General features: G+C 46.7%; 1 protein-coding gene across 3 annotated transcripts in view; it reads left to right on the top strand.

Moving 5' to 3' along the window:
• TP53INP2 (tumor protein p53 inducible nuclear protein 2) overlaps positions 1 to 12,391 on the top strand; it is a 45,291-nt gene that overhangs the window by 22,960 nt on the left and 9,940 nt on the right. For all 3 annotated transcript variants that reach the window (XM_077832252.1, XM_077832253.1, XM_077832251.1), the window contains one exon: positions 5,297 to 5,672. In XM_077832252.1, the coding sequence (XP_077688378.1) occupies positions 5,549 to 5,672 (124 nt within the window). In that variant the 5' untranslated portion in view covers positions 5,297 to 5,548. The remainder of the gene's footprint in view (positions 1 to 5,296; positions 5,673 to 12,391) is intronic.

The raw sequence follows: 12,391 nt of genomic DNA, 5'->3' as shown, positions 1-12,391 counted from the left end.
TTCACCTGCTTAGAGTACCCACTTTCCTTCAGGTCCACCATCTCCCTCGGCAGAATGGGTGGGTTGGTGCACTGGGATCTCTGGTTATTTCATAAGCTCCCCTTCGCAGGGATGCGGGGGTGGGGCGCAAGGAACAAGAGAGTTCACACAAGGTATAGAAACAAGTTCTGTCACTTGCTGTCATGGCCTCAGTGGTCTGTCTGGCCCTCTTCAGACCCAAATGTCTATCACCTGAGGGGCACTGGTTTAGTCCTTGGCCTCTCAATGCGAGGACTCCCCATGCCTCAGGGCTGGGCTGCCATTCTGCTCAAGAGTCCTTCTCACCCTCTCCCCTGCCTCAACAGTCCCTCAGCCCCGGATGAGAAGCTCCAACAAGTCACTCTGCAGGCAGGGGTCCCTCACAGCCTTCTCCCTAGGCCTGTAATCCGTCCACCACCCTTGGCCAGCGTTGTCTACTCACCCCTCCAGGAGGCACAACTGAAGGTGCAGGGGAGTCTGCTCCCTCCCTCTACACCAGGCTCCAGCTCTGAGGCCCTAAATAAGGGAACAGCCATCTACTCCAAAGTCTTCCATCCCCACAACTGTCCCCTCAGGTCTGCTTCCCACACTGCGCAGGTGGGGCCTCTTTGGCGTTTACTTCAGGCCTTCTTCCCTCCACACTTCCCTAAGTCTGCCCCAGACCCTTCCTGGCTAAGCCCCCGTCACGTTCTGCCCTCAGGTCTCTCTCCACAGAAATGGGGGGGGGGTTAGACCAGGCAGCATTTTTAATAGCAAGAACGGCATCCAGCCCGATCATCAGACCCAGCCACGTGACCCCACTCCTATGCGGGATTCAGGGAACCCCAAACACAAGGGACCCAATTCCCTTTGAGGGGCAGCTCACCCTATGACAGCCACCTTCTCAAACTAGAGTCCTCACTTGCACAAACATATGCATGCAAAGCAGGGAAATACATGCAGAACTGTGTCTTGTGGATGCAACTTCAATTTCCCAAAATCTAGCCCCGACGTGGTTTTAAATTAACTTTTAATCCCTGTTTTTGTCTCATTTGAATGTTTTTTTCCTATTAATACGTCACACCTCCCTTCTGTAGGTCTTCAAGATCTTTATTGACAATAATAAAGTTCACCTCACCCCCCTCTCCAAGTTAGAGAATTAGTTTCCCCATCAGTAAAATTGGGATGATAACAAGGCATAATATGGTGAAATGCCCTGCCCAGGGCTAGAGGCAGGAACTGAACAATGATTGCCTGGCTCTGAACACTATGCTGTAATCACTAGACAATGCTTCCTCCCAGATCTAGAAAGAGACAGACAAACTCAAGTATTCAGCATTGGAGTGTAACTCTGTTTATTTGACCTTCTCTCCCCTTTAACGTAATGGAGTTGTCAGAGGTCGTTCTGAAGGAGCCAATTCTATGCTGTGCCCCCAGGAGATGCAGCCACGGGGAAGAGGCAAGGGAAAGGTGGCATTAAGTCATCTTTACACTCTCTGAACTCTGTGGTGTTCAAAGGATTCAAATGACCCCTGATATAAATGAGAGCAGCCCCAGCTGTTTAAGTTATCGCAGTCCTTGAGCTGCCTATAGACTGTAGTGCACCCCAGAGTCCCTGGAGCATTACAGGCCTGGCCGAGTCTCATTCCTAAGCTGTTCTCTCACCTTCTTTTGTCTTTCCGTTCAGTTTGTCTCCTCCTAAAACCATCACATGCAAAAAAAACCAAACCACCAGGATAGTCCCACAAGTTCCATCAGGACATTGACAAACCACCACTCATTTCTCTCTGCTTGGGCATTAGACCCTTTCCCCTAGCCCCTTTGTCTTGTTTATTTAAATGATAAGCTGCTTGGGGCAGGGATGGGACTACTTTGTTTGTCCTAGTACAATGGGGCATTGATCATGGCTGGTCTCAAGGCACTACCATAATAGACAATATCCCAGGGTTTGGCACAGGGGCATATTGGGGCTGCTTATGGCAGGCCAGTTCTTGCCCAGCCACCTGGGACACATTAACTGGCCCTTTGCTCTGCCAGAGGAGCCAGATCTTGTCTCAGTTGTTCATAGAGTAGCCGAGACTCTGCTCTATTCTGCTACGTAGTTTATTGATTTGGGAAGAATATGTACGACAAGGTTTGTATTACACACCAAGGTCGTTGTAGAACTTGACTATAACATCACTGTAACGAACTAGCTCATGGGCTTTTTGTCGGGTTATTTTCTTCTTACTACTATACAGAATTCTAATTACATGCACAAAACCGCATTACAAGAGTGGTATTAAAGTAGCATAGCCAAGATTGCAGTAGCTAGGAAATGCCAGGCATTGCCTATGCATTTCCTGTCACCTCCTCATAGCCTGGGAAGGTGCTGCAACTCCCCTGCCTTAGTTTCCCTTCACTCAGAGCTCCTCAAATACTCCACACAGGCCAGAGGTATCAAAACAAAAAGTGTCTCCCTTCTGGGGTCCTCCCCCAGTCAAGGGATCCCACAGCCCTCCACCAGAGGCTGTCCTCTGCTCCAGGCCACCTTCTTCCAGTTGGCCCCTCTATCTTCCTCTACTCCAGCTCCCCCTGGCCCTACACAAGCAGCAGAGACTCACAAAATAAGCTCAAAAGGAAGAGTCCTCACCCAGCGTCTAGCTAGCAGAGCCTCTCCTTCCCAAGGGTCTGTCTTCCTGCTCGCCAGCAGCAACTCCTCAACTTCACCCACAGAAACCTTCTTCCTCTCTATAGCCATCTGGTAGCCCAGGCCTCTTCCTTATCCACCAGAGACCTGATCCAGTGTGGTGGCCCACAGGTCACATGACTTGGTTAATTTTCCCAACCTGGGGAGGAGAGTTGGCCCCCAGTCTCCTTGCCCAGCTAGTCCCAGTTCCTTTCTTCCTTCCTGGTTCCTTGTCCAATCGCTCTCTTTCCCTCCTCTGGCCTCCAATCTCCCCCACCATGTTCTCCACCTCCACAGGCTCCTGGTCCCAGTCTCACCCTCCAATCTCAGTGTGCCTCTTCCCGGCCACTCCCATTTCTCCCCCTGTGCCCCAGCTCATCAGCAGATCCATCTCAACCCCTCCTTCCTCCACCCCACAGGTTCTCAGTCCTAGTCTCCATGCCAGGCAGTCTGACTCTTTCCTCTGGATCCTTATCCGGTCTCCGTCTCCACCCCACCCCAAGCTCTCTCTTTGATCTCCCCAGCTCCCAGGCCTAGTCTCCTTGCCCAGCCAGACCCAGCCTTCTTGTCTGATTCCCACTCCCAGTTTCCCTCCCACCCCAGGCCCCAGTTTCTCACTCAGCCCTGCCAACCTGTATTTAGTCTCCCCCTTCCCCCAGCTCCTTGGCCCACCTCCCCCCCGACATTGAATGAGGCAGCTTCCTCTTCCACACTGTTCCTTTCTGTCCAAGGTATGAATGCAAATGCAATGGAGATGGGCCAGCACACACATGCTTTTGGTTCTGCAAAACCCCATTGGTTCATTTTCTTTCCAAACCCAGGGTGTCTTGGATGTGGGTCCAATTTATATCAGCCTGAAAAATCTGGGCAAGAGGGTGGTCAGATTAGTGGCTATGCCATGTTTTCTGCACTCCAGCAGGGAAAGGACTGCTTTGAGGGCATGGAGCAATGAAACACTTTTCCTGCAATCTTTCATTACTCATTGTTCCCAGGGTAGATAAATATTAAATTAAAACCCGACCTCATCCCTTAGCACAGCCATTGGTAGAGGTAGTTAGCTCTTGGGCAGCAGCCTATCCAGTGGAGAGAGCAATGGACTAGGAATTGGGAAGTCTGTTCTCACTTCTGTCACTTAGCAGCTCTATGCCTCAGTTTCCCCAGCTGTAAAATGGGGATAATGATACACAGCTTTGCAAAGTGTTTTGAGGTCTAAATATTTATTAGAACTGGACAGAACTGGTGGACTGACTCAACACATTTCAGTGAAAAATGGGGAGAACATGGCTATTTGTAGTTGCTATTTATTATTTCCTTGTGTGAAGCTACTTCTCTGTCTGCAAAAGAGACATTTAGCCAGTTTAACAATCCTGCCGGCTGAGATTTACAGGCCAGGAGTTGCCTGTCAGTAGATGCCTGCTCCAGGTGTATATATTTAGTGTCTCGTCTGTTTCCTCTTGATAAGAGGTGAATTCTGTTGACCAAACCCCAAGACCTAATTCTAATCAGCTTCCCAATAGGATCATGCCGTTATGTCCTTTCAAATCCCTTTCCAGTTTTTCATCTGCTGCCACAGATTCTGCTGTGTAAATCTGGAGTAACTCCATTGAAATCAACAGGCTCCAGATTTATGCCAGGTGGATGGAGATCAGAACCTGGCTCAGGGTCTAATTTCCACCACTGTAATTAAGATTTATTGGACCCCCCTCCCTCCAACACCTCCAACTCTCACCCAAGTAGGAGCACACAGTGGGAAGACACGAGGATGTGCATGACTCAAGGGGTGACTATCCCCCCCAATAGCTGTGAACCAAACCTTAAGCCTTGTTTGGTTAACTCACCGTGGGGGAAAGGGATAGAGGGTGGCCTGGTCATTTTCACTGCCTTTTGGCTTCCTGCTGCTGCACAGAGGAAGCAGCACTGACATAATACAGGAAAGTCTGTTCTCATGCGTTTTCCAGCCCAGCTCTGCAGTTAGGACTGCATCATGTGCTCCATGTGACCATCTGAACTCTTGAGTGTTTGTCCAGTCCAGCCCCTTTGCCCATTCCTAGCTTTTCATAATGATAATATTTGCCACGATATCATACTTTTCACCCCTAGATCTCACAACACTTTTCACAGATGGGCAAGTGTCAACAGCCCCATTTTACAGAGGGAACTGAGGCACAGCAAGGGAAAGTGACTTGCCCGAGGTCACACAGCAGATCAGTGGCATGGCGAGTATTAGAACCCAGGTCTCCTGACTTACAGTCTGCTCATCGCTTATTCCTTATATAGTGCCAGAGAGCTAGACTGCACTTTGCAAACTCTGTGTGAGCACCAGTACTAGGCTGGTTTGTTTGCTTTCGAGGAAAATAGGTCAAAATGAATAAAAGCAAAAGGGAGTAAGGGGAAGGTTATTGCTTGAGGCACGGGGAGGGGAAGGGGAACGCTGAGTGAACTCGGCATTGCAGGAGGTGTCTGGGTGGTAAAAGGGTGATGCTATCAGAGAACAAGGGGCTGCAGCGACTTGTCCTTGAGATCCACATCAGGGTTTCTTCTCCCTCCTCCCTGCAGCCCATCTGAATCCCTCGTGATGCAGGAAGCTTTGGCTTTCCACAGGGCATGAATGAATTTCTCCTTTCTTCGCAGGCCTTTGCACTGAAGCCAAGTGAAGAACCTCATGATTGCACTATACATAACTAGACTCAGCTAAGCTTTCGCTAGGAAGGAAGGGGTTCCTGCCCTTCGGAAGGACTCGCCCACCCAGACAGGACTCTTAAGCGTCACTCTCCCACCCGGCACCACCAGCAACGTCCATCTCCATCTCTGAGGCAGGCACTGGACACTGGGTTTTCCCTCTCTCTTCCCATCAAAGCTCACCTTGGAAACCATTCCCCAGCCATGTTCCAACGCCTCACCAGCCTCTTCTTCAGTGACAGCAGCACACCCGAGGGCCTGGAGGAACCCAAACCCTTTGTCTCTGAGGAGGAAGAAGAGGATGGATGGCTCATTATTGACCTTCCAGGTGAGAAAAGCAGAGGGCGGGAGAGTGGGGGGCACCACTTAAGAGGCCTCTTGTTTCACCATAGGCCTAATAATGAGTGAACAACTTCAGATAATATCCATCCCTTCCCACCCCTGCCTCTGAAGCTTTCACCCAAGCCCCAGCTGAACCTCCAAGGTTCTGAAGGGTCTGGTTAACTACCCCCATGCCCCATTATTATCTTTCATCCTTACTCTTCCTCTGGCCATGGCAGGTCCCACTTCCAGGTCAGTGAGAGGAAGGGTGGTTCAGTGGTTAGAGTGCTAGTGTAGGATTTGGGAGGTCTGGGTTCAAGCCCCTGCACCCCAACAGACTTCCTGCGTGACCTTGAGCAAGTCACTTAGTCTCTCTGTGCCTCAGGCTGCCAGGGGTGTTGCGGGGCTAGCTAAATATTATGAGATGCTGTGGTGATGGAGACCACGCATGTACAGGAGAGAGCTGATGGGCAGTGAAGGGGTAGCTTGCCCTGCTGCTATCTGGGCTACATATGGAAAAGCAAAGCACCTCATGGCAAAAGTACTTTAGGTTGGTACCGCGGTCGTTCCCAGCCCTACAGCTCACAGTAGTGACGCTGCAGCCCTTGGGGCTGTAGTAACCCTGCGGACTTTGAGGATTACACAGCTGTGAGTGCCGGACCTTGCGACATGTCTCTTTTGCAGTGCCTGGAGGGGGTGTTTGAAGGAGACAAGAAGAACGAGGGGAATTTCACCCAACACATGTGCTCTGAGTATGCGGAGAGAATGTGGGTTTCTCTCCCTATCTGCCCTGCCCCACTATCCCTCTGCTGGTTATAAATCATCTGGAGGCTAGTGCTGCAGGAGTTACCTCCAAGGGGTGTGAGGAGAGGAGACCTTGAGGATCTTGAGAGCAGCTGGGAGCCTGGGATCAACCCCACTAAAGCTGACAGTGCCACACACCACCTGCTCCTGGTTTGTTTGCTTGGAGAGTTCCTAGCACGGCAGTGAATTGCAAAGCAAGAGGCTGGAGTTACGCTTCTAACTTCACTGCCAAGCCAAACACGGTGAATCTGGAATCACTCATTCGATCGCTCTCCTAAACTGACCCAATCAAGAGCAACAGTCTGGGTTGGACACTCTGCAGCTGGGTCATTCAGGATTGCGCAAGAGAAAGCTACAAGCTCCCGGTGGCATTACTATCACAGAGAGCGAGAGCATGCAGGCAAAGTGCCAAGGGATCTCTCACCCGCGCTGGGGATGCCCAGAAAGCATTTTCAGTTTAGCATCTTGCCTGAAGGATGAATATCCAAAGGATTCTGAAACCCATCCAGAAATCGAGGCCCCCGCTAATTCACATACAAATCAATTGGGCAAAGGTTCTGAGGTATTAACTTTACCTGTACGATGAGCCCTCTGTTGGGTGTAATCTGATTTAAAAGGTTACCGAAGATCTCTTTATGTTCGTTTAATCAAAGAGTATTTTACCCTGGTGACCTAACACAAACTCATTTGGCACTTGTTTGTGGACTGTTCTCCCAGAGTTGGGAACAGACATGAAGGATACGGAGAATGCCCATCCTCTCCCATGACCCTTTTAAAAACCAGTGTCTTATTGAAAGCTAATGTTTCCCAGGCCTTTCATTTCTTATTGCTTTGTTCATTTAATAAGAAACAAATTTTAAGATTGGAAAATACTGTTGTTTTTGCCAATATGTTTGGTTTTTTACCCTATTTTCATTTTCCAAGCCATTGGGAGCGAAGCATGATTTAAGAACAGATAGCAAGTTTGGCTGCACCCCACAGTTAGAATTTATATATTTTATCCAAGCCTCTTAATTAAATTGTTGTGCCCAGAGCAAACTGTGAACACAAATGAGTAGTGTGTAAACACTTATCTGCCAAATTTGGGGGTACAAATGGGTGTCTTAGAGCTGCCAGCTGCCCAGGTAGTTTGTTGTGGGCAAAACGTTGTGATCAAAGTTCGTGGGCCAAGTTGCTCCTGGGACAACAAATGATTCTATCTCTGACCAGAGACTCTATCAACTCAAAGTCACAGATCTGAGTCTTCTTAATTTCGTGACATATTGCTCTATAGTATCATCAGTTTTTGCATGCATGTAAAAAAATGGTCTCTCTCAAAGGTTTTATTCCTTTTTGGCATGCAATGTTCCTCAGATTTAGTCAGTATTTTATTTAACTCCATGCTTTAACCATCTTCAAACATTCATTTGTGGCATTAAAGCCAATGTGTTAAGAGAGAGACTGCTCTGTGAAGGAGATTTAACTTTAGAAAAATTCTCCAGATATGCAGGGCAGCAGAAGCTGTGAAAGCACAAGCTAAAGAGCTGGATTCACCAGAAGAGGTGATCCATGTATTAAGTACAAAAGAATATAGCTAGAATAGGTCAAATCAGAAAGTGGAACTACTTGTTATGAAAACCACTGCTAGGGGGAAGACTGGGTACAAACTGTCATGTGGAAGGTGTGGATCACAGCATGGCCCCAAATAGTGTGTTGCCTTTGGGAAATTCTGTCATAAATGTGGGGCAAATAATCATTTTGCAAAATGCTGCAGATGCCAAATGCAGAAAGCATTCGGTTGAAGACAACATGGTTGAGGAATTTTTCATAAACATACTGAAATCAAGCAAGCCTGATGAAAGGGACTGGATACTGCCTATGACAGTGAATGGAACGATTATTCCACTGAAACTGGACACAGGAGCTCAGGTTAACATTCCGTCTGAACAAGATCATGAGAGACTGAAGATGAGGCCAAAACTGGAACCAACAAAAATAAAAGTAGCTGGTTATTCTGGAACAAATATACCAGTGAAGGGGAGGTGCATTGCTAGCATCAACCATAAAAACACCACGTACTGGCTCCCATTCATTGTTGTGCCAAAGGAGGTGACACCAGTTTTAGGCCTGGCTGAGGTTGAAAAACTCAGTCTGACAAAACAGGTGCTCTCACTACATGATCGTACCGTACCTGGCTAGGAGGCACTCTTTTGGAAATACCATGATCTGTTCCAAGAGCTGGGCTGCTTGCAGGGTGAACATACAATTCGGATAAACAAGGAGGTCCCTCCAGTTGTCCATCCATGTAGAAAAGTGCCATTTGCACTCTGTGATAAACTCAAGATTGAGCTTGCAAGGATGGAAGCAACGCAAGTAAGACAAAAAATTGAGGAGCCAACAGAATGGGTGAGCTCGCTGGACATTGTGGAGAAAAGGAATGGCCACCTACGCATATGCTTAGAACCTAGAGCCCTCAAAAAGGCTATAATAAGAGAACATTTCAAACTACCAACCAGAGAAGAGATTATGGCTCAATTTGCAAATGCACAATATTTCAGCAGAGGGGGCTGGAATAAGTTGTATAGTGGGGGTGCTGAGAGCCATTGAACCAAACTGTAAACCCTGTATATGATGGAAACCACTTCAAGCCTGGGGGTGCAACAGCACTCCCAGCACCCCTAGTTCCAGCACCTATGTTTCAGTAAATTGGATGCATCCTCAGGATTTTGGCAGCTAAAATTAACTGAAGAACGCTCAAAATTATGCACATTTAATACCCCATTTGGAAGATATACATTCTTACGCTTACCCTTTAGCAAAGCTTCAGCCCCAGAAGTGTACCACAAAACCATACGTATGATCTATGAATGTATTAATGGTGTTGACACCTCAATGGATGATGTCATCATCATCTGGGGCTCAGCGTAAAAGGACTTTGGGAAGTACTGGATGCAACTGCAGCTGCAAACCTCAAACTAAACAGGGAGAAATGTGTTTTAGGGGTTACAGAACTGACTTTTGTTGGGGATGTTATTTCCAATGAAGGTATAAAACTTGATAAGAGGAAGATTTCAGCCATTGAAATGATGCCACATCCCCAGTTGAAGAAAGATGTCCAGCAGTTCTTGGGAATGGTGAATTATCATGGAAAGTTCATACCTAACCTATCTACAAAAGCAGCAGCTTTGAGAAAACTCCTAGAGAATAAAAATGAATGGTGTTGGGGTGCAGAACAGGAGGAATCATGGGAAGGTTTAAAACAACAACTGATACAAAAACCAGTGTTGAAATTCTATGCACCAGAAAGCCCTGTTAAAATCTCAGCAGATGCTTCACAATCTGGGTTAGGTGCCATGATTTTACAGAAGTATGAGGATTGTTGGCAACCAGTGGCATATGCATCCCAATCACAGACTGAGGCAGAAACCAGATATGCACAGATTGAGAGGGAGCTTTTAGAAATATTGTTTGCCTGTGAGAGATTCAATCAGTATATTTATGGACAGACAGTGGAAGTTGAAATGGACCATAAGCCCTTGATAGAGTTATTTAGTGAACCGCTAAATGATTGTACCTTAAGGATTCAAAGAATGATGGTAAAGCTGCAAAAGTATGATTTGATTGTGACCTACATGCCCAGTAAATTCACGTTCACTGCAGATGCACTTTCCAGAGCAGTGCCTCCCACGAAACCAGAGAAGACTTTAGAGACAGAGATACAAATCTATGTAGATCTGATTATAAAGTCAGTTCCCGCAGCTAACAGGAAACTGCGCCAAATAAGAGGGGAAACAGAGAAAGATGAATCACTGGGGCTAATAAAAGAAGTGATCGTTAAAGAGTGGCCTGAAAAAGTAAGGCATTGCTGTCCAAGTATGAGGGACTATTGAAATGGCAGACATGAACATCCTCTGATAGATGGCGTGATTTTCAAGGGCAGTAAGGTCGTAATTCCAATGAACCGCCAAAAAGAAATGCTACAGAAGATCCACGAGGGTCATTTATGAATTGTTAAGTGCAAACAACGAGCACAAGAAGTGCTGTATTGGCCGTGGATCAATCACGGCATTACTAATTTGGTAGGAAACTGCTTTTCCTGCTTGAAATACAAGCCATGTCAACCAGCAGAGCCTCCGAGACCTCATCCAGTTCCACAAAGGCCTTATGAGAAGGTTGGCGCTGACTTATTTACCTGGCAATTAAAGGATTATTTAATAATCCCAGATTATTATTCTCTGTATCCAGAAATTCACTCACTGCACCGTACTAATAGTAAGTCAGTGATAGTCAGCATGAAGGGAATCTTCTCCAGACATGGATTCCAGATGAAATCTTTAGTGATAATAGGCTGCAATTTTCCAGGGCAGATTTTAGGCAATTTTGTCATAAATTGGAATTTTCATCACAAAACATCAAGTCCAAACGATCCCCCATCAGACGGACTTGTGGAAAGGTCTATATGGACAGTAAAGAACCTTATGAAAAAGATTTTTAACAGTGGGGGTAATTTGTATAAAGCTGTACTGGTTTACTGAAGTACACCTCTGGAGAATGGCTTTTCTCCAGTTCAACGGTTAACGGGAAGAAGGATCAGACCTAATTTACCAATCACTGATAACTTGCTGAAATCTCATAACAATGAAACCATATGGAAGGTGAAAGAAAATCATAAATGGAAGCAGATATTTTATTTTGACAAAAGGGTCTGTGACCTCCCCTCTCCTAACCCAGGTGATAGAATGTGCCTGAGGAATCACACCTCTATTGGGGCCAAAGAGGTAACATTAAAGAACAGCTGCATCCAAGGTCTTAGGTGTTCCAGACAGACTAGGAGGACACATTTCGACAGTAATCGAAGGGATCTAAGACTAATCCCAGAAAGTTCCAAGACATTGACAGTCAATGTGGACTTTGGCATTTCCCAACTGACTGATCATTTATCATCAATGGGAGAAGGAGAAACGGGCTGGAAGCAAGAGAACAACTCAGCCTCTAATGAAAGGCTGATACTGAGAAGATCAGAGAAGGAGATTAAACATCCTGAAAGACTCAGAGACTTGCCAACCTGTCAGGAGAAGGGGTATTTGAGGAAAGTGAGTGGTAAAGACTCACTCCAGAGTGATGTGCTGGTAATCTCTTCTCTCTAGATAGTTGACATATTGGTTTATGGAAATGTACTAGATGGGCTGCGAATTTAATGCATGTGTTATTAGATAGTCGTTAACTGTTTATATATATGGATAGAAGAGCTAATTGGGCTTTTTTAAGAGGGAAGATGTAGAGATATGTTTGTGGAAGATTATAATTTAGAGACACTCCCTTATAAGGGACAGTATTATGAATAGAGGAATTTAGAGACGTGCCCTGGAAGCTGGGGTTGAGAACCCAGTGCAGCTGTGCACAGCAGTTCACCACAGAAGTTCTCTAGTTTATTTGATTCCTTTTTCATTCACTGGTTTGTTGTTTAATGAACCCCAAGCTCATTACATGCATCAGCTGATCTCTGTCGGGATGGTGCACAATGGAGGCTCTCAGAAATCATGCTTCCCCTCCCCCGGAAGCTCTGGCACTGCCCACAGGTTACTGGGCTAGATGGACCATTGGTCCAACCCAATATGGCACTTCTTGTGCGCTTATGAAGGCAGTTTTGTTTGTCTAGAAGTGAAACTATTCCCAACACCGCTTCAGGCCGCACGATGGCTGGCAGTCCTTTGCAGCAGTGATTGGGAATAGTTTCACTTCTAAGGCCATTTTGTTCCCCTAGAAGTGAAAGTGAAACTATTCTCAACACAGCTTCAGGCCACGCTGCCGTGTCTAGGTGATAACACTGAGTCCCACTTAGAGATTGCTATTTAAGGTTTACCATTTTCAGCCCTGACCTTGCCCACAGCAGTTGTCAGCAGCAGGTCCAGGGAGACGGGGCTTCTCCATCTTAATTAAAAT

This window comes from Eretmochelys imbricata, chromosome 13 (genome assembly GCF_965152235.1).
Source record: "Eretmochelys imbricata isolate rEreImb1 chromosome 13, rEreImb1.hap1, whole genome shotgun sequence".
Classification (NCBI taxonomy): domain Eukaryota; kingdom Metazoa; phylum Chordata; order Testudines; family Cheloniidae; genus Eretmochelys; species Eretmochelys imbricata.
The sequence above is the reverse complement of the archived record's forward strand: the minus strand, read 5'-3'. Positions and strand labels throughout refer to the sequence as shown.